At 30.0% G+C, this 20424-nt stretch overlaps 2 protein-coding genes and 2 non-coding genes across 5 annotated transcripts; 1 reads left to right on the plus strand and 3 right to left on the minus strand.

The window, feature by feature from the left end:
• Positions 1 to 278: 278 nt before the first annotated feature.
• Positions 279 to 349, minus strand: TRNAG-GCC. Its single transcript has one exon. It is a non-coding gene; the product is annotated as a tRNA-Gly (tRNA).
• A 1985-nt stretch (positions 350 to 2334) lies between these two features.
• On the minus strand, positions 2335 to 2405 carry TRNAG-GCC. The gene has a single exon. It is a non-coding gene; the product is annotated as a tRNA-Gly (tRNA).
• Positions 2406 to 5826: 3421 nt separating this feature from the next.
• Positions 5827 to 7160, plus strand: LOC114173035 (wall-associated receptor kinase-like 20). Its single transcript, XM_028057230.1, has 2 exons — positions 5827 to 6732; positions 6825 to 7160. Exons 1-2 carry the CDS (start codon positions 5847 to 5849, stop codon positions 6878 to 6880), a joined length of 942 nt encoding a protein of 313 aa, XP_027913031.1. The 5' UTR covers positions 5827 to 5846; the 3' UTR covers positions 6881 to 7160.
• Positions 7161 to 8156: 996 nt separating this feature from the next.
• Positions 8157 to 13565, minus strand: LOC114174132 (hydroxyproline O-galactosyltransferase GALT6-like). 2 transcript variants are annotated; one of them, XM_028058898.1, is made up of 8 exons: positions 13485 to 13565; positions 12404 to 13328; positions 11427 to 11659; positions 11051 to 11341; positions 10823 to 10951; positions 10572 to 10745; positions 8913 to 9020; positions 8157 to 8735 (listed from the first exon to the last, which is right to left on the minus strand). In XM_028058898.1, the coding sequence occupies exons 2-8, from the start codon at positions 13188 to 13190 to the stop codon at positions 8526 to 8528; spliced, it is 1932 nt and encodes a 643-aa protein (XP_027914699.1). In that variant the 5' UTR covers positions 13191 to 13328; positions 13485 to 13565; the 3' UTR covers positions 8157 to 8525. The 2 variants fall into 2 exon arrangements, with proteins under 2 accessions (XP_027914699.1, XP_027914698.1); XM_028058897.1 differs by lacking the exon at positions 13485 to 13565 and having other exon boundaries at positions 12404 to 13393.
• Between the last annotated feature and the right edge of the window lie 6859 nt (positions 13566 to 20424).

The following is a 20424-nucleotide window of genomic DNA, read 5'->3' on the forward strand; positions in this document are numbered from 1 at the left end:
GTTTTCAAGAGTATACAAATATCTTTTAACATAGAATTTTATTTGCCTTCATAAGAATTGCAAACTCCTCTTCGTTTTAGCGTTTGAGATTTCACATTTATCTTTTATTCTAGGAAAAAAATTGTTTTTATATTTTTAACTTGGCGTAATTAAATCACATAAATACTCATACTTTTGTAAGTATCAAACATATTTTAAATGCTATATATCAAGCAAACCATAGCGTGCATATATAAACATATAAACTGCAATTTTAAAATGTAAAACAGAGAAAAGAATGCACCAGCCGGGAATCGAACCCGGGTCTGTACCGTGGCAGGGTACTATTCTACCACTAGACCACTGGTGCTGCTGTTTAAAGAACATATTATTGTAGGAAAGTGGAAGATTAAAAGCATGTGTGTGTGTTTTTTTTTCAATTTTTTATATAAATTATATTATGTGTGAATTAAAGTGTTCGATGATTTTGTGAATAATTGAATGAAAAATAATTATATTATAATATTTTAAAAATTGAAAAGCTTAAATACATCATCCAAAATGGAAAACCGAGAGAAATAGCTAAAGTAAATAATGAGTAAAATTGTTATCTAATTTATATATTTAAGCACATTTTTACTATTTAAGAGATTCATTTTAATTTAATCTATTAATACTTTTTATTATTATTATAAACTCACTCTTATTTTATTGTTGTGTTTTTCATGATGACACATTTTTTCCATCAGTAAAAACTCTTAAGATTTCAAAATATATTCTAGTAAATATACATGTCACGCTTTAACAACATCATTAAATATTGTATTTAAGCTTTTGGTCATTTATATGATCTTCTTGTGCACTTGTTTCATACTTGTGACATTCTCTTGATCATGCTCTTCAAATAAATTGAGTAAAATATTTTTCGACTTCATCATACTCCTAGTAATATCAACAAGCATAGATTACACTTTAGTTTTTAATTTACTCACATAAAAATGAGCTACAAATATATCAACCAACTCATCACAATTTATCTTTTACCACTACTCACTAGTTTCCATGCAATGACAATCACATTTCCTTGTAGTGAGTTATAAATCATTTTTGTAAGCCTATATTTTCAACCTCTTACACAACTTAACAACATATATCTCTTTCTCCCTTTTGTTATTTGTTGTATAAGATCTCAGTATGACAATGATAAATCTAAGCTTAAATGTACCCAACTTACCATTTAAGTAGATAATCTTGTGTAAAACACCTATTTGTACATCATAACATAATAATATGTCATTATCGTGAAAATTTCGTTATAATCTCTTTTAAATAATTCCTCTATTGTTGAATGATCTTTCATGATATCATTAACTTCATCAATAATAGTTAACATATACATTTATCCATAACATGTAATTTAGGATACAAATCTCTATTTTCAAATTACCTAATCTCAGTCAAAAAGATAAAAATCATATTTTTGGATCCATTATTCTAAAAGCATGTTCTAGATCTGAATGAAAGTTACAAATTCTACTATCACTATGTTTAAATTTCAATTTTAAATTATACAATGTATACTTCTTCACTTAGAAATATTTCTTTTATATTGTTAAAATTAGAAGCTAATATATTATAATTATATATTTTACGATCTAAAATGTAATAATTTATCTTTCAAATTATAAATCTATAATTATTTATAGTTGTTGATAAAGTAATTTTTTACTATGAATTGTTTAATATACAAAAAAATCGAATTACATCATCTATAAATACCTAAAAAAACAAATAAGCAGCTCTATTTGAATCTATCGGAAGAAAAAAAAGATCACGTAGCAAAATTAATCAAAAGCTTTGCTAAATACAATCCAAAAGAGCACACTAACAAGTGCACAATTGGGGAAAACAAAATGGATCCAACTTTTGGAAGTTGAAGAAGATATAAATAAGAAATGATAAAGTGGATACTTTAAAAGATTAGTGGGGTGCAAAGAAGAAAATATGGGATTAGAGAAAGAAAAATTCATGTTTCTTTCTTCTACAACCCAAAAGTATAAACGAACCAAATTGTTCGTTTTAAAACTTCTGTTAAAGAAATTAATTATATAATTCCATAGCACCCTTAACGAAATGAACTTTCCGAAACAATATCAAATTCATTCCAAAATAGATTAGTCGAGCATTCGAAAAAATATTCCAAAAAACAAAAATTAGTACGTTAATAGAAAAACCATTTATTTCTTAGTAGTAATGTTATTTTAAAATTTTCTCAGAATTATATTTTCCTTTTTAAGTTTTAAAATAATCTTTCTGAAAATAAAAATGCTTTATTCACTAAAACATCAAAAACTCTGCACCAGCCGGAAGTCGAACCCGGGTCTGTACTGTGGCAGGGTACTATTCTACCACTAGACCACTGGTGCTTTTGAATTTATTGTAATATTAATAATGTTCAATTAATATGTTTTTCTTTCTTTGGTTGCTTTCAATCTATTGAAAAGTTATGACTCTTTCTTTTCTCACCAACTTCCATTTATGCTTTTTGAATTTTCATGCATTCTGACAACAGATTTTTAAGTGGTTTTCATCAGGCAAACATATTGATTTTTAAAATAATATATTTTAATGTAAATAATGTATTTTAGATCTTTCTTCTATCAACATGGCTACTATTTAGTCAACAAATATTAATATATTAGATTCGCTTAAGTGATATAGAGTTTGAATATCTTAAGTGGAAGATAAAATAAAGATTTAAAATGATTTTAATGTGTATAGTACATTCATTAATTAAAATTTTATTTTTCCTTCATAAATAAAAAAGATAATAATAAAATATTCAAAATTAGTTACTAGGGAAATTGATATATTATTGGGAGACACTTTCATAGTTTTTCACTACAACCAAGTTTCGTAATTTACTATATATTCTTTTAAGAAAAAGTGTGTATTCTCTTATGTCGGTGATATAGATTTGGGTAATTTACTACTACTAGATGTTTCAAGTTTTAAATTGCAATGTTTTCGAAAAGAAACATTAGAGAGAATAAGAGAATAATTCAAGCATCTTAAAAGAGAGGAGTGTAGTTTATTTCCTTTATTTTGTTTCATTGAAGGCACATTTTGTTGTTGTTAACAATTAATGTAAATTGTCAAACAAAAGTTATTATATTTAGGAAAATATTAATCAATAATTAGTGTCAAAAAAGAATAAACGTGTATAACGAGCTCAAAACCATTTATTTACATTAGAAATGTTCATATAGTTAAGATTTTAGGTTGAATTGAATGAGAGGGAGAAAAGAATGAGGTAAACACATAAAGTGAAATGTATGATCATAGATGACATAAAAAAATGTAGTTAAAGATGAATATATTCTCATCTAAAGTTATTTGCGTTTTATATTCCTCCTTCCACCAACTTTTCTTCAAATGGCTGAAGGCACTAAGTAATTGATTAGTGGATGATAATTGAATAATAATAGCAAGAAAAAAAAATATATATTGGGATTGGAGAAAAGCATATGAAAAATACAAATGTAATCATTACTGTAATATTCTATTTGTATATTTTAGTATAAATCTTCTAAAGCACAAATATGTGGCCACCCTTGTTTTTGGGAGTGAAGACGGAAGAAGTATAATATATATATATATATATATATATATATATATATATATATATATATATATATATATATATATATATATATATATGTTGGGTATTGGACTCCCTTCTTATATGGAGAAAAGGCCCAAAATTTGAGAAGCCCATGTGTCACTTAACCTAGTGCTAGTGGAGAGGAGGCTATAAAAAAAAGAGAGAGACAGAACAATAGAGTCAGAATACACTGGAAGCCCTAATACATAGAGGGAGAGGTAGGGGGAAAATTCTGTTCACGTTTTTTATAGAGCTGTCGCAGTAAATTCGGCGCTGCAACAGGTTCGGAACTCATTGCTCTTCATTCTGACCGGTCGGATCTTTGATACGAGGTCTGAGTTGGGAGATATTAATTTCGCACTGCAGTGATTTGTAGAGGTTTTCCCCTCTTGTTCTTCTCTATTTGAAAGTTTTGTTGCTTTGTTATTTGGTTGGGTGTTGGCACTAATTTGTGCTATTGATTGAGACTCTTTTGTACTCTTGTTGATCATAGTGGAACTATTTCTTTAGTCTGGACGACTCGTGGTTTTTGAGGGGTTTTCCACGTTAAAAATCTTGGTATCTTTATTTGTGCTTTTGGTAATTTATTATTGCTGCTATTTGATTATTGCTCCTCATAATTGCAAGTTAGGGGAAATTATATCCGCTGCATTCTCTGGTATATTGTTTGTTGTTATTTTTCCCATCAATATATATATATATATATATATATATATATATATATATATATATATATATAAATTCTAACATTTTGTTTAACTCCTCCATCTTCAATATATTTTTACACTTAAACAATGTTTGAAAAGATTGTGTTGAGTTAATCATGAGGCACTAATTTGCCTCCAGTCTACTTTTATGTGTGTAGGTTAGTGGATTGGTTACTTTAATTAATGAATAAATTAAAATATTGAACTATAAATTATCAAATAATTAAGGTAGGATTAAATATGTATATGTAAATTTGGGATTTTTTTATTTTATTTTGATTTCTAAACTTTAAATCAAATTAATATAGTTTTTTTAGCTTAATAATGTTAATTTTTCTTTTAATACTACATGAAAATATTTCATATTCACCACTAGTTTTATCGATTAAAAGTTATTAGTAACTACAGTAATAAATTTAGAGAAAAAAAATTACTAATAATTAAAATAGTAACTATTATAAATAAAAAATTACAATTATTTTCTAAATTAGTTTCTAAAATTTAGTTACAAGGTTTTAGCTACCAAATGAAATTTTTGGAAAACATTAGCTAATAAGGTTTTTGCTACGAAGGAATTGGTTTCTAAATTAATCTCTAGTTAATTAATGATCAATTTAACGACCAATTATATTTTTTTATTAAAAATAGTGACTATTTTAGTAATCAATAATTTTTTATTTTGTAGGTATCTAAATTTGTTACTAAAGTGACAAACAACTTTTGATCACTAAAATTAATTATTAATGAAACATTTTCTTGTAATGTAAATGATGTTCTAAGTTGATATTTGTGCTAGAACTTCTTAAAACGGTGCAAATAACTCAAAAATTCATTTTTAGTGTTTGGAAACCAAAATTTGACATAGAGACGAATTTTAATTTCGCATACATGTGTAGGGACTAAAAATATTTGTAATCCATTATCAAAATATATAAAGAAAAAGGAAATGATACTATGACTCCCATTTTTTTACTCTCATCCTTAGTGTGAGCTGTTGATTCTTTCAAAAGAAGATACATTGGTACATTAATCAATAGTTCATACTAAACCACACCACGAAATAAATGATGAAAGTCATAATGTCATTTTTCTAAAAAAAAAAAAAAAAAAACACTACAAGTAACAAATTGTACATATTGAGTTGAAGGTTGATCATTAAACTCAAGATTTAAACGCAACGTACCAAACAAAACTTTGCACTTAAGTCTTTCTTAATCTCAATCTTTCTAAATGAAGGGTTATTTAGACATATAATAACGAAAGTCAAAGGTTTTTAGACTCCAAACACAGTTGCCTGTGACTGGTGTTGCTGCTCCTAATAATAACAGGTATGGTTTGGCACATGGTCATGTGATTTCTCACAGTCAGACATTTGAAACAATTAATGTGTCTAACATGTTAATTTCTTTTATTTCAATTTTTAAATTAAAAATGCAATAGCTTAAGTCAGAAACCTAATCCGAATTCTAATAAATAGTATATCAACAGCATCAAACATGTTCTTGCTCCACCATTTTCTGCAACTCTTATTCTCCCTCAGCATCTCAAAAACAATGGATTTCACCCACCCTTCAGTTTTTCTTCTCTCCCTTTTCCTTTTCCTATTCCCTTCTCTGATCTCATCACAAATCTGCGAGAAAAACTGTGGCAAAGAAACTCTCAAGTACCCTTTTGGTAGTGGCCCTGGTTGTGGTGATCCTCGCTTCCAACCACATGTTACATGCAGCAACCAAAAACTCACCTTCTCCACTCACACTGGTTCCTACCCTGTTACCTCAATTGACTATGCCAACGAGGTCATATACATCTCAGATCCCACCATGTCAACATGCTCTTGCACTGTCCCTAGCAAAGGCTTTGGCTTAAACTGGGACGCGCCTTTCACTTTTGCTGATAGAACAATCTTTGCTCTAGTGGACTGTGCAATGAACTCATCATCCATATGCCAAAATGGCTACGATGATGGAAGCAACTCGAAGCTGTTATGTGACCAAGGAACACCCATTTGCAGTCTTCTATATTCATGCAGACCTATCAGCACCATCAACCTCCCAATCTCAACATGCTGTGTTTACACACCAGTTAATCTTGGACCATCGTTTGAAATGGATCTGCAGAAGCTGCAATGTCCTTCCTACACGGGGTTTTACAATTTCAATGATCAACAATCGGATCCTGAAAAGTGGAACTATGGAATAGCTCTCAAGTACAAGTTCAGTGTCACAAATGACTATCCTGGTTCGTGTGATGCTTGTGAAAGGAGCCATGGAGTGTGTGGATACAATGTTGCATTTAACTCATTTATCTGCAACTGTCCCAATGGGATTAACACCACAACAGACTGTTACTTCATATCATCTTTTAACAATGGTTTTAGAAATGGTAAGAAATTTGTCCTTGTCCCTTTTATCTCTACCTGCAGTTTATTGTTCATATATGCTGAAATTGCTTTGTGTTGACCCTTCTGTTTTCAGGTGTTTCTTGGTTGATCTATGCTGTGGTATGGTCTCTTGTTTGGTTCTTCTTGTAGGTTTATCTTGACATAACAAGTAACTTGGCACAATATTTCTGAAGGGTTGGGAACTTTGATGGTTAGGGTATGAGTTTCTGGTTAAATGAATTTGGCCATTCATTTGTGTCCTTTGGTGACAGATGTGTGCACATGCAGCTTGTAATTTGAGCCATTTCAGTTCATTTATGAGTTCAGAATTTGGTGAATGCCAAATACTTTATTTATGGAATTTATTCATGTCAATTACTTGAGTTCAATTAGTAAAGAGTTTGATTCTCAGTATGAATAAAGAATGTCAATATTAACAGAGGAGTGATAGACTGCATATTTTTTAATATCAGTAAAAAACTTACAGAATAAAAGAATAAATTTATAAAAATTTGTAATTTTCTGATTCAAAATATGTGTTGGAGAATGTATGAGTAACATTTATAACTTTGGTTATTGAGAGTTAAAAAACAAAAATCTGACCTGCATCTATATAGTAATACAACCATTGTAAGCATGTTCACAAATTCTATTCATAGAAATGTCCATGAAAAAAAAAACAATAAAAAAACTACCTCTCACAAACTTAAGATGTCAGAAAATTAGTTAAGGTCTATTTTGACCATATATAGAATTTATTGCACCTCTTTCTTTTTTGTCATAAAGAATGTAACCCATAAAAGTGTGAACCTGTAGAAAGTTTTGTAACTGTGGATTGGGAAAAAATGAAGGGATATGGAATGAGATTCCCAAGCTTTAGTCTCTATCCACTAACAAAGAATCTCTAACTTTGTGAAGACCCCTTTTTTCTGCTTTATCTCTTTATCACTTGCGACGGTGCACCAAGCTTTAAGCCTGCATATTTATTCTTAGAGCAATAGGGCACTGTCATGACATAGCACCTTCAAGTTTCATCTAAAGCACCCACATAATAGACCAAGATATAATTTTTAAATTTAGAGTTTTCTATATTAATATTATAGTAATTAAATTTATAAAATAAATTAATAATATACATATGTATATATTGATTCATTTTAGAAGACTAAAAATTTTAAAAATCCATAAAAATTAGACTTAAATATTTGGTAACATTTACATTTAAAAAAATATATAAATGTCTTTTTAGTGCCAACTTGGTTTGTCAGAGTTGATAAAATGAAAAGGGAATGGTAGTTTTTTTTTTATATTAAATCTACATGAATTCTATAAGCGCATTTTATTTTGTAAAATGTAATCTTTGTCTCCCTCTTCAAGGTGAAAGAAATATAGTAACCTGTTTAAAGCATGAAAGAACATAGAAAAATGAAGTGAAAGCAGAAAAGTAATTTATTCTGCATCTACGCCATTCTGTTCCATGTTACAAATTTACAAACCATTGGTTTGTTCCTTTACCAGAATCCAGTAACATCCAACTTTAACTCTATCTAAGATATACCATGATATACCTACACCATCTATTCTTTCAGGTGAAAAAGGGGTATGGATCAAAATAGGGGAAAACCTCAAGCACAATAATCCTCACCATTTTCAAGTAAAACCCCCCAAACACCCCTCTTCAGAAAAAAAGTGCTTATATACAGAGATATGTTATAATCATGGATGCCTAGCTAGCTGTGCATTTTTTCTTTCATTTTGATCTTGTTGTACACATCACCTATACCTACCACATTTGTCATCTCATGTTGCAACACAGTGGTTTTCCTTGATGTTGCAATTTTTCCCACATGCATGTCATTTGTCTTGGTGATTGGTAATGTGCAGTGTAGTACTCTTCAACACACCCAAATTGACAGAACTTCAAGTTGTGCACATACTCTACTGCTCTTGTGCTGTTGAACTGCTCCACCCACATTCCCATGCTCACATCCTCCATTTTAAATAACTGCACCATGTTCAAATTGGTTAATTGCATCACCAATAGCCAACAACTTCCTTCGGTGTATGTCAGAATTAGTAAAAACTGAGATGTTAACAAATACACATGCATGCATGCATGCACATATACACATAAAAGTCAGAAACAGATGGTCAAGAAAATATGGTTTGTAAAAATTCATACTTTTAATTTGCGCTTCTCGAATTCAGATACAATGAATTGTGCAATGTCAGCTGAGACTATGTAACCTGGACCATTGGCATATATAGGATACTCTTCCTCTACCCATTCCTGAAAGTAAAGGACAAAGAAAAAAAAGGTCAGAAGTGCGTCCACAATTTAGAAAAATATTCAAAATTATTGATATGATTTTAACGATAAAATGCCATAGGTTTAAGCAAATACACCAGGAGACAGCAAAAAAGTCAAGGAAACAAACCGAATTCAAAAGACATTCATGTTTCAAATAAACATATAATAAAAAGAGAAAGAGGATGTTGCAGAGAAAGGAAAGAGAAGGTTGATAATTCAGACTAGGGATGACAAGGGGTAATGGCTAAACAGTGTTGGTGTTGAACAGTTAAAGAAGCAACGGGTACTTATAAGTTTTTCTTAGATTCTAAAAAGGGAGAGAGATCTCAACTTTTCACCTAAAAGTCTCCTAAAATCATGTTGTTTAAGAAAAAAATGGATATTTGAAAGTTTACTCAATGTTAAGAGTCCAAGGTGGGTTAGAAGTCTCACATTGGGTAAAACTGAGTAAGACAACTAATATATAAGTAGAAGGACCCATAAACCCTTTGTTTTGATATCAATTGTTAGGTCTTTCGAGAGAGAACCACCGAGGAAATACAACACCAATGAGTCCAATCCACACATAAGAGATTGACACTACTCTTAACCCAAAACTTTTAAGACGATAGATTTATGGGTTTTGATCTTTATATAGTACTTAATTTTCTTATTTTTACTCAATGTGAAACTTAGATCTACACTTAGATTCCCAACAATCTCTCCTTAAGTGAGTCCCTTCACATTGGTACTTCCCTCTCGAGCTAACTACTGAGTACCCTTTTCCCGTACCGCCGTTCTTAACGGAACATGCTTACCTGACCTACTGTCAGGAGGACTTTCGATACAAGATCTCATCTAAGCCGATCACCACACGAACCAGGCTCTGATACCACTTGTTGGGTCTTTGAAGAGAGAATCATCGGGAAGATTTAACACCAATGAGACATAAGCTCAACCCACATGTAAGGGATTAACACCACTCTTAACCCAAAACCTTAAGACTTTGGGTTGAGAGTAGTGTCAATCCCTTATGAGGTTGAACTCAGATCTCATTGGTGTTTGTATCACCTCCTCCTCTTAGACCTAACATCCCCTCATGAAAAACCTCACATTGATATAAGAACCAATGGTTCATCCTGAGAAAAACCTCACACTCTAGTGCTGCTATGGCTCTGCTATTAGAAAATAGATAGTTATTCAAACTTTCGAGCAGCCCATGGCAACTCCCATCCTACTAGAGTATACTGTGCTATAGATAACTATGCCACTAATAATAAACTGAGTTTAGCTACAAGGGGAAAAATGAGCACCAGCATTAATAACACTCAAATAAAAGGGATAGAGTTTTTTATGAAGAAAATACAGTAAACCTACAACCAGTATTGAAAAGTTCGAATTCTGCTATACTCAGACCACCCTGCAACATTTCATGATAATTACAGAACAAACACAGAGTAACAAACGCGAACTGCGTTTGATAGTTTTATTTATAAATAGATTTGAAAATAAGGATGCAGACTTCAAAAGCAATTGATATGAAAATTGTACCTCATAAGTTACAGCCCATTTGCCGTAGCGAAGAGGCCTGTGGTGGTAATTCATATTTCCCATGTAGAGACTTCTACCAGTTTGAGCTTGTCTGACATCATTTACTATAGAATCCACTCTTACAAATGTGTCATCATCACACTTCATGATATACTTAGCAGCCACTGTATGAATCTGCAAGAAGCATATTCGATAAAATACTAAAATGTGAATATAAATAAGCAATATTCAACTCCTCTCCCATCACTCACCCCATATTCACAGATAGCTATGGTCTTCAACACAACAAGGTCATAATGATCCATGTATGGGACTATAATAATATCACCGAAATACTCTGCCTCTTTCTTTATGTCCACATTTATATCCTTCCTTGCATGCTATCATATGAAACACCGAAAAAAAGTAAGATCAATAACACTATGTAATTATAGTTCTTTTATCTATATTTGGGTGTAGATGCAGCAGTGGTCCTTTACCAAGGCTACAAAAAACCGAGCCACAACATGTGAAGATTTGATTAGCTTGTGCTGCATCCAGGACTTCCTCACAGCCATCCGTTCCGCAAAATGATTTCCGGCAGAAAGAATTCCGATGAAAAGATCCACATTCACATCGTGAAGAGGAGGAGCTTTCCACTGTGGAAGCAATTCAAGATGCATCTGTGGAGCAAAGCTAGGATGTGATGTAGGTAAGGAAGCAGCAAATATAGAGTGCACATCGACATCTCCATTTATGGATAGTCCAGTAGCATCCTCAAGAGCAAATCCCTGTGAAATGTGAACATAACACAAACATGTAAGATATCCATGCATTCATGTATACAGAAGAAAGACATAAGATTAGTGTACTCACCGTGCGATAGGGAAAGGATGTCACATGCCTTCCATCCACACTAACATGATAACCTTCCAAGCCAGCACTTATGGTGAGAACAAATAACTTACCCTCTGAAAAAGGATATGGCCAATCAACTGTCACCTTCTTTTTTCGTCCTATCAATCTGTTTAACCACCATGTTGCCTTCCACTCTTCAGAACGATTGTTGTCGTCCCGAATCCACTTTTCACATTTTACATGTCCATCAACTTCACAAAAATAAGAACTTTTCAGCAAAGACGAACAATGTCCCTTGAATCAAGACACCCCAGTTAAAAAAATACTCAAACTAGGGGAAGTTAGCTACATTTTTTCACTCTGTTCGATTAAAGACCAGGTCAAAAATAGTCAAACTGACATAATTTGGCACGATAGTTTAACAATGAAAAGATCAAAACTAAAGCCCTTTTGTTATTCCCAACTCAAAGCAGAGACAGCCCCCACTCCAAAATCAACACCAATGAACAAAAGAGTGTCTCCATTGTCAAAAACACAAGCCATCCCACCATGTGAGGTGGGCTACATGGATTCCCCAATGCCATTTGTCTCAGTTAAAAACAAAGTCAGGATAGTCAACCTTCAATGATTCAGCAAAACACAATGGCTCAACAATGTAAAAAGATAGGATCACATCTAAAGCTGGTTTCTTTTTTCCATCTGACACATTAAACAGTCCCCATTTTAAAACCAATTCACGAACCAGAGAGTCCCTCCATTGCAATTACAACGAAAACCCCCAAAATTCACTTCCTAAACCCCAAAGTCTGCAAACTCTGGATCCCAACACACATTATCAGAGTGGAACTTCATTTCTGGTCAGAGATCAACACCCAAAACATGAAAAACAACACTACACCTAACTTTTGTCCTATCCTATAAATTCAATTCAATTAACAGACGAATGATGATAATAAAATAAGAACGCGTTTAAAAAGCCTCAGAACATCACTCACCAGTTTCCTCATCCGCTCGAGACTTCCACCCCTCACACCTGAGAGCAGAACCCCACTGCATCCTGTAGCAAGTATTCTGCTCAATCACAGGCCTCCCACTCCAATCCCCTCTCAACCTCGGATTGAAATGCAGAATCCTCGGCGGTTCCTCTTTGTCCACAGCCTTCAATCCCTGCAACTCCATCATGAACTGCGACACCATCACCGCCTCATCTCCGTCCCTCACCACCGCTATCTTAGGGTCCCTCTCCGCATGCGCCCACCGTGGCGTCCCCACCACCGTCACGTGCGACCAGAGCGTCAGTCCGCACGGCAGCACCATCACCCCTTTCCCCCGAAACTCCGGCCCGGAAACCGAAACCGAATTCGGGCACGAGTCCGACCCGTTTTCAACCGTCACCTTTGCAAAGCTCTTCACTTTCCCACTCACCACATCTCCCCAGAGCTTCTGCCCAGCGACCCATGCGTGCCGCGCCACCTTGTGCAGCTCCGAACCCTCCGAGAAGCTCCCGTTGAACCTCAAGGAGGAAACTTTCTCCAACTTCAACCCTCTGGGCCCGCGAATTTGTACCCCATGGTTCGGTTCTTCAAGCAAGAGCGGCATGGACACGGGCAATGCGTCGGTGAGAAAAACAGCGCCATTATCGGAACCCAACCCAGCTCTGAAAGCCAGAGGGATTTCGAAGCTCATGAAGAGCAAGTAAAAGAGCATCACCACCATGAAAATCTGAAGCAGTGTGAGCCTGTTGGGTAGCACAAAAAGGTCTACTTTACTGCCCCTCTTCATTTTTATGGACCCAGAAGAACAGAATCAATGGAGTTCCCTTTGTGAAAGCTTGTAAACCCTAAGGAAGAGAGAACGGAAGCTGGAGAGTGAAGAAAGTGGAAAAGCCTTCGTCTTGTATCAATTACATGAGTGTAAATGCTGAAACAGGGAAATGAATGAATAAATGAATCACTGAAAAGCTTTAGTTATGTTGTGTTTATTTGTGTAAAGTTTTTTAATTGTTATTTATATTATTAATGATAATAATAATTACAATAATATTATGGCATAGAAAGTAAAGGTGAAGGAGATCACAGTGGCTCCTATGGCAGCGTGCTGGTGGAGGTTGGCGTTGTTCATTAGTTCAGTTTGGAAGCTGAAAACGACATCGTCAGAAGGAAAAGTGGGGCCACACCACACAGCAACGTAATGCGGACATGGAATGCACATTTCATAATCAGAATCTGTTGTCCCCATTGTGGTAAATCAAAATTAATTGTATTTGATTTTCTACATAAGGTGAAAAACTGAAAATGATTAAGTAAATACTTTAATGTAATAACTCATGTAAGAAACACCTAATTAGATTTAAATCTCTCATAACTTTGTGTTCCAAAACATAACTTTGTTTGAAAACAAAATTCCTTAAACTGAGGCCTGAAACATTGCTTTCATCAAATATACTAGAAATAAAAATGGTCGATTAAGTGTGGCATGAAACTTTGCTTTCATGAAATAGCCGCAAAGGAAAGAAGACATGTGGTGGTGAACCACACACCGCGTTCTCCGATTGCCACCACTTGGGTCGGTGGTCAACTTTTCATTGCCTCTTCCTACTATAAAATATAATACTTTTTTTAACAAATAGAAAAATATTCTAAAGAAACTCTTACTAAAAACATGAATATTCTTGTATTTCTATATCTACCATTTAGATAGTGACCCAATTTACTAATTATGATCTTATTATATCCATTCTCACCCCTTGGAGAAGAGTAACTATGAGACTCTCATACTTTAATTACATATATATTTAATATCGATATCAATAGTTTACGTAGAAGAAAAGAAAATGAAAGATGAAATTAATGGGTATGGACTGAAAGAAGAGGTAGCGGGGTTGTTTTTGTTTGATATGCTTTGGATTGTTGCTACATGGCTTGGTTCTTATGTAAAAAAGGAAGTGTTACTTGTAGAGTTTTCATAGTTTACAAGATGTTGAATACTACATAATTTAAGAAAACAAATAAGTAGGTTAAAGATTTCCAAATAAAGTTACGATAGCCGTAATTAAACTTTTACATATTAATTATATTGACATTTCAAACTTCTCGATCATTTCAACAATACTATTAATATATATTTAATATTTGACTTAATAATATTTTTCCTTATATTTATATTTATATGTATAGTAATAATTTAATGTTTTTCTTTATTTATTTTTTACTAAATGTAATTTTCTATATTTTTTAAAATAATAATGTCATTTCTTCTATTAGATTAGAAATGATAAAAATGAGTTCATTTGACGAAAATTACCATATTAAATCAAATATAAATAGGAAAAAATAAATTATTATTGTAAATATAGAACCAAAATACTATTAACTCTTAATATTTATGTAAGTCTTTTTATTAATTTGTCTATGTTTATTTATATTTCTTTCATTTGATTCTTTTAGGAAAAGTTGACATTTAAAATTTAAATACTTTTCATCAACTAGTCATCTTAATAAGTCAAAACACTTTATACTTTCTTTCTTGTAATAGAAAAAAATTGCTTGTAGTGAGCATATATGTTATCTAGTATTAGAAAAATAAATTTGTATTTCTTTCTTCTAAATTCAATAGTTCTACCGTTATAAGAAATTGAAATATTTGAGTTTTTTGTAATTGAATTATTTTTATTTTTTTAATTTTTATATAAATATAAAGTAGTTAAAATTTTTTATATTATAATTTTCTTATTTAAATAAAATAATTAAATTTCTTTTTTTAAGATAAAATTTTATTTTGAAGATATTTATTTTAAGATATAAATTTTAAATAAAACTTTTAAATTTAATATATATATATATATATATATATATATATATATATATATATATATATATATATATATATATATGTAAAGAGAAATGGTTATGGAATTTTAACTTCTTTTTAAGTGAATTTTAAATTTGATTGTTATATTATTTGAAATATTTTGTTAAAAGATTTTAAATTTTATTTTTTTTATTCAAAAAGATCATTCGAGATTTTCTTTTAAGGGAAATGATAATATGACTATTTTTTTTATTCTTATCTTTTAATTTCTAACATGATTTAATATGAATCACTAATTAATATATCATTGTCTTACTTTTTGAAAAAATTAATAGTTCACATTAAGTCATATCATGGAATAAATGATGAAAGTCAACAAATAAGAGTCACAATATATTATTTTTTAACAAATTTAAGATTAATTATTATCAAATCTTAAGTAATAAACTAAGGTTTACTCATAAATTCAATATAAAGGAACTATAAACCTAAATATATATTAAAATAATTGTAAAAATATATAATGGATTTTAATGTCCAAAATGCGTCTCAATCCCAATAGATACATTCTTTGAATATTTTGTCATATGTAAACACAACTGAAACCTATTAAAATTTTGAAAAGCAAAAAAATTACAACATAAACAAATTTGTTCTTTGTTTTCATATTTTTAGCTTGTGAAACACAATATTTCAATATCAATTCATATGATTACCTAAATCTATAGCCTTTAGGGACCAAATATCATATTATGATGAGAGATAATTTTTTATTCGTTGCCTACTTGTGCAAGTTAAAATGCATACTGTAGCTTTTTTTACATATGGCATGTTTAATATTACTATTTGATGAAATTTGTTATAATTTGGTGTCACTTACCTGTCTCACCCCATTCTCCCTAAAATGGTTTAACCATTTTTTTCTTAACCAAAATGTTAACACTTTTAAGCATCAAAATAAACAAACCCCTATAGTTCATATTTTAACCAAATAATAATTCCAAATGATCGGTAAGAAAACTTAACTATACCAATTTTAAACTAATTAACCAATTCCAGGTCACGAGACTTCAATCTCAAAGTAACAATAATTTCATGCAAATCAAACTAAGTTTGAACTAATACTTCAGGCCAATATTCTAAACTAACCAACTAAATCCGTATTTCAAAGTTAATATTCAATACAAAACAAATTATAAAATTAGCGTAAGGTGCAATAGGGAAAGGCATAAGAAAGAAAGAGTTTGGAGGAATGAAGGTTTTATTTTTTTATATTTAAAAAGATTTTTCACACTATTTGACGACAATTTAACAACTCTTAAATGAGTAAAATAGTCTTAACAAAAGTTAACTTTTACATATTTAGAAGAAAGAGAAAGTGAATAGTAATAAAGAATAGTGTCAAATGATAATAAAAAAGGTGTGATGTCAAAATACCAATGTCCATTCTATATTTTTTCTTATGATGGGCATTCCTGAATCAATAAATAATTTATAAATTATTAAAAGTTTATTAGCGTATTTTTTTTCTACATTAAATAATTTATAACTAAACATAAAATAACATTGTGAAATCCATATTTCGCAGTAGTGTAAAAATGTAGAATGATATTATCATAAACCTTATGCTATCAATTATGAAAAAAATCGTAATCTATAAAAATAAAAATGCAATAACATTTTTTAATTTAGTGGCAATGTATAGATTATGATTCAAATAAAATTATAGTCCATAATCTAGTAATCCTACCCATAAAGAAACATTCTCTATGGACAATCATATCAATGCATTATAAGAACTTTGTTGACATCATTCATAAAAATTTGATGATGGTTTTATGAGATTCTCTTCTATTTGGGAGAAATAGACAGATCCCATTTTATACTTACACATCAAAATGTGTTAGAACTTGCAACGAATGACCAATAACTAATATTACAATTATTTAGTTATGAATAATGTAAGTGTTTGAAGTGTTCTTTATTTTAATTATTGTATTTAATTACTTATATTAAATAAGTGTTTTACTTTTAGGTATATGTTTGGTGTTAGTAAGAATGTGGGAAAGAGTTTGTATGGAGTCATGGACCCCAACTCATTCTTATCGTGACTAGTAAGATGTGTGACATCAAAGAGCACATCACGAGTTGTTTGAGATAAATGAAGCAAAATGTATTTCACCCCTTATATTAAGGAGTAATTGTACATTTTTGTATTACAATTATAATCCATCATTTTCGTGTTTAACAATTATTATATTTTCAAATCAGACATCACTAACAACTACTTATGATTTCCCTCATTGCTGACATTGTTATATGGTTTTGCTCATTACATAAGCCTCCTCCCACACATATGAAACAAGTAGTAAATGGCAAAAACCTCAATCTTATGAATTTTCTTCTCATATAAGTGTATGCTAAGTAATGTTTTTTTTTTTCATAATGCATTCACTCACATAACATGGTAAAAGACAAACTAAATTGCGAATAAAAAAAATTGGCATGGATGTCACTCAAGGTTAGCTATTTTGGTCAAATTATAATTGTTTATTTCTTTTTCTTCCTCAATTATAATTATGTTGATATATTTCTAATGTAATAGACAATCCGATTGGAAATAGGTAATAATTTACTTGATTTAAAGTACTTTAAAATTTTGTCTTGTATTTATCAATTGAAATTATTGTCTTTTTTAGCATTTGAACAGTCTTCAACCATTGATTTTGAATATTCAATAACGTATGTAAGGAAATCTTATGTTAAATGTATAATTCAAATGTACAATACTATTATGTAAGCAATATATGTAGAATACTTTATACTGTAAAATACTTGCTTTAATTTAGAATTGCTATCTATTTTGTTCTAGGTTTTCACTGTATCTAAATATATTTTGTGTAACTACTTTTGTCTAGTTTTCAAAATTGTCTAGGTAGAAACCAAAAAAAAAAGATATTTATAAAAAATGGCTATAGGCTATGGTTCTACCCAAAATCGTAGCCTATAGTCAAGTATACGCTATGGTTTTATCTAAAATTGTAGCGTATACTAGATCTTTTTTTTTCTCTAGAAGCTTTTATGTTACAATTATCTACTTCAACCGTAGCCTATTTTCTTTGGATTTTTTTTTATATTTTTTGAATTGTATTTTAGGCTACGGTTATATACAAAAAACATAACATTCCTCTCTTATGAAATGACCATAAACTTCAGTTATCTAATAAAATTATAACCTACTTTGTACTCACAATAATCTATATAGTCTATCATTTTTTTACTACGTCTAGATATAAAATGATTCTTTAATTGTAGTTTAACATAAAAAATAATCATAACCACATCTCTTCGCTCCACGAACAATTTGTAACGAGATTAAGAAAAAAGAAAGGGTAAAAATAAGAAAAAAAATGTATTTAACGAAAATTACTTAGATTTACATATTAGATAAGTTAAAATAATAACAAATACTTAAATTTACATAGAGTGCATAAATTACAATGAGTTAGATTTATATATTAGAGTGCTTAGATTAGAATGTTTTATAGAGGAAAATTAAATATATTAAATTTATTTTAAATTTGTTAATACAAATAAATTGAGCAACAATTATATCCTTTTTATAAAATTTAAATCTTAATAAAAATATTTTCTCAGAATTGTCAATTTTTTTTTTCGTTCATTTTTTTTTCTTTCAGTAACACATGCATAAATGTTGTTCGGGATTCTAAACATTGGTGTGAGATTGAGAGAAATGAACCTAGAGTTTTGAAATTTGGGATTTTATCAATCTTTGGACCAAATCTAGGAAATACATACTGAAATCTTAAGTTTATTTTTAAGCAAGATCTTATTTTTCTTTTAGAAAAATCAAATTGCTAAAATAAATAATTTAATCACTTATAATTTATATTTAACGTTAATCTGAAATTTATCATTCATTAGTTTAATTTAATTAAATATTAATTTTGATTTTCAAAATAAAAAATAAATACCAAAAATATTATAAAAATAAATAATTTAGTTAATTATAATTTATATTAAATATTAACGTAAAATTTACTATCTTGTTAGTTTAATTTAATTAAATACTTTATACTAATTGTATAGAAAATAAAACTATGTTTATGGATTTAGCGACTAGGCATTTTCAGTTGCTAATTCGATTGTATATGTAATGTTTTAGTGATCAAAAATTTTTGGTTACTATTATTATAACATATTTTAACGACTATCATATTTTCGGTAACTAATATAATATTTATTTCGGTCACTGAGTTGGTAGTTAAAATATTACATTTAGCAACCACAACGTTTCGGTCGCTAATTACAAAATTAAAGATATTATAACAACCACTATATTTTTAGTGACAAATACAATTTGATTTTGGTTGCTAATTTGATGACTAAAACATTACATTTAACTACCACAAAATTTCATTCGTTACACAAATAAATGTTACTATACATTGATTCAATTACTATTTTGATCACTAATTTACGACTAATACTATTCAATGATATTTCGGTCACAATTTGCGATCAACTCTTTTCTATCACAAATTTAAGTTAAATTGCATTAGTGTAAACACAGACACTATCGCGCCTGTGTGTACGCATTTTTTGAATTATATTAATAATTGATGATGTTGTAATATTATTAAGTTAATAAACAAAATAAAAATATATTTATAAAAAATAAAGTGAAATATATGAAGAAAATGTGAGAAAAATAACTGTTGATGAATAGTAGGAGAAGAAAGAAGAAGGAGATAAGTAAATAGTTTTATAAAAACTTGTAAAAGTAATCCTTAATTTTTAAAAATTTAATAAATAATTAAATTGTAAAGGGTAAAGATGAAATTATGAAATGTGGACACAAAAGGGAAAATCCCATTTAGGTATAGATTTTTTGAGTTTCATTTGACACTCTTAAAAAATATTATTTTATTCTAAAATTTTTATTTTTATTAATTAAGTATAATATTTTATTATTAAAATAAGTAAAATGGAAGAAAGAGAAATGAGGAGTGTGAAAGAATATTTTCCAAAAACATTTTAGATATAACATCTGACTTAAATTATTAATCTAACCATCTATTAATTATGGCGAACCATTTGTAAAATTGCTTTGCTTTATAGAATTCATGCAATATTTGACTAATTAATTTATGCCTTTTTGTACTTAATTTTAAATTACAGATAT

This window comes from Vigna unguiculata, chromosome 2, assembly GCF_004118075.2.
Source record: "Vigna unguiculata cultivar IT97K-499-35 chromosome 2, ASM411807v1, whole genome shotgun sequence".
NCBI classification, from domain to species: Eukaryota; Viridiplantae; Streptophyta; class Magnoliopsida; order Fabales; family Fabaceae; genus Vigna; species Vigna unguiculata.

Bases quoted from the DNA above. Each gene is read 5' to 3' on its own strand.
- LOC114174132 (XM_028058898.1), bottom strand. From the start codon at position 13,190: ATGAAGAGGGGCAGTAAAGTAGACCTTTTTGTGCTACCCAACAGGCTC. The intron at 11,342-11,426 runs GTGAGTACACTA...CACATTTCACAG, and splicing joins CATCCTTTCCCTATCGCACG to GGATTTGCTCTTGAGGATGC. The intron at 10,746-10,822 runs GTGAGTGATGGG...TGCTTCTTGCAG, and splicing joins TAGCTATCTGTGAATATGGG to ATTCATACAGTGGCTGCTAA.
- LOC114173035 (XM_028057230.1), top strand. From the start codon at position 5,847: ATGTTCTTGCTCCACCATTTTCTGCAACTCTTATTCTCCCTCAGCATC. The intron at 6,733-6,824 runs GTAAGAAATTTG...TTCTGTTTTCAG, and splicing joins TAACAATGGTTTTAGAAATG to GTGTTTCTTGGTTGATCTAT.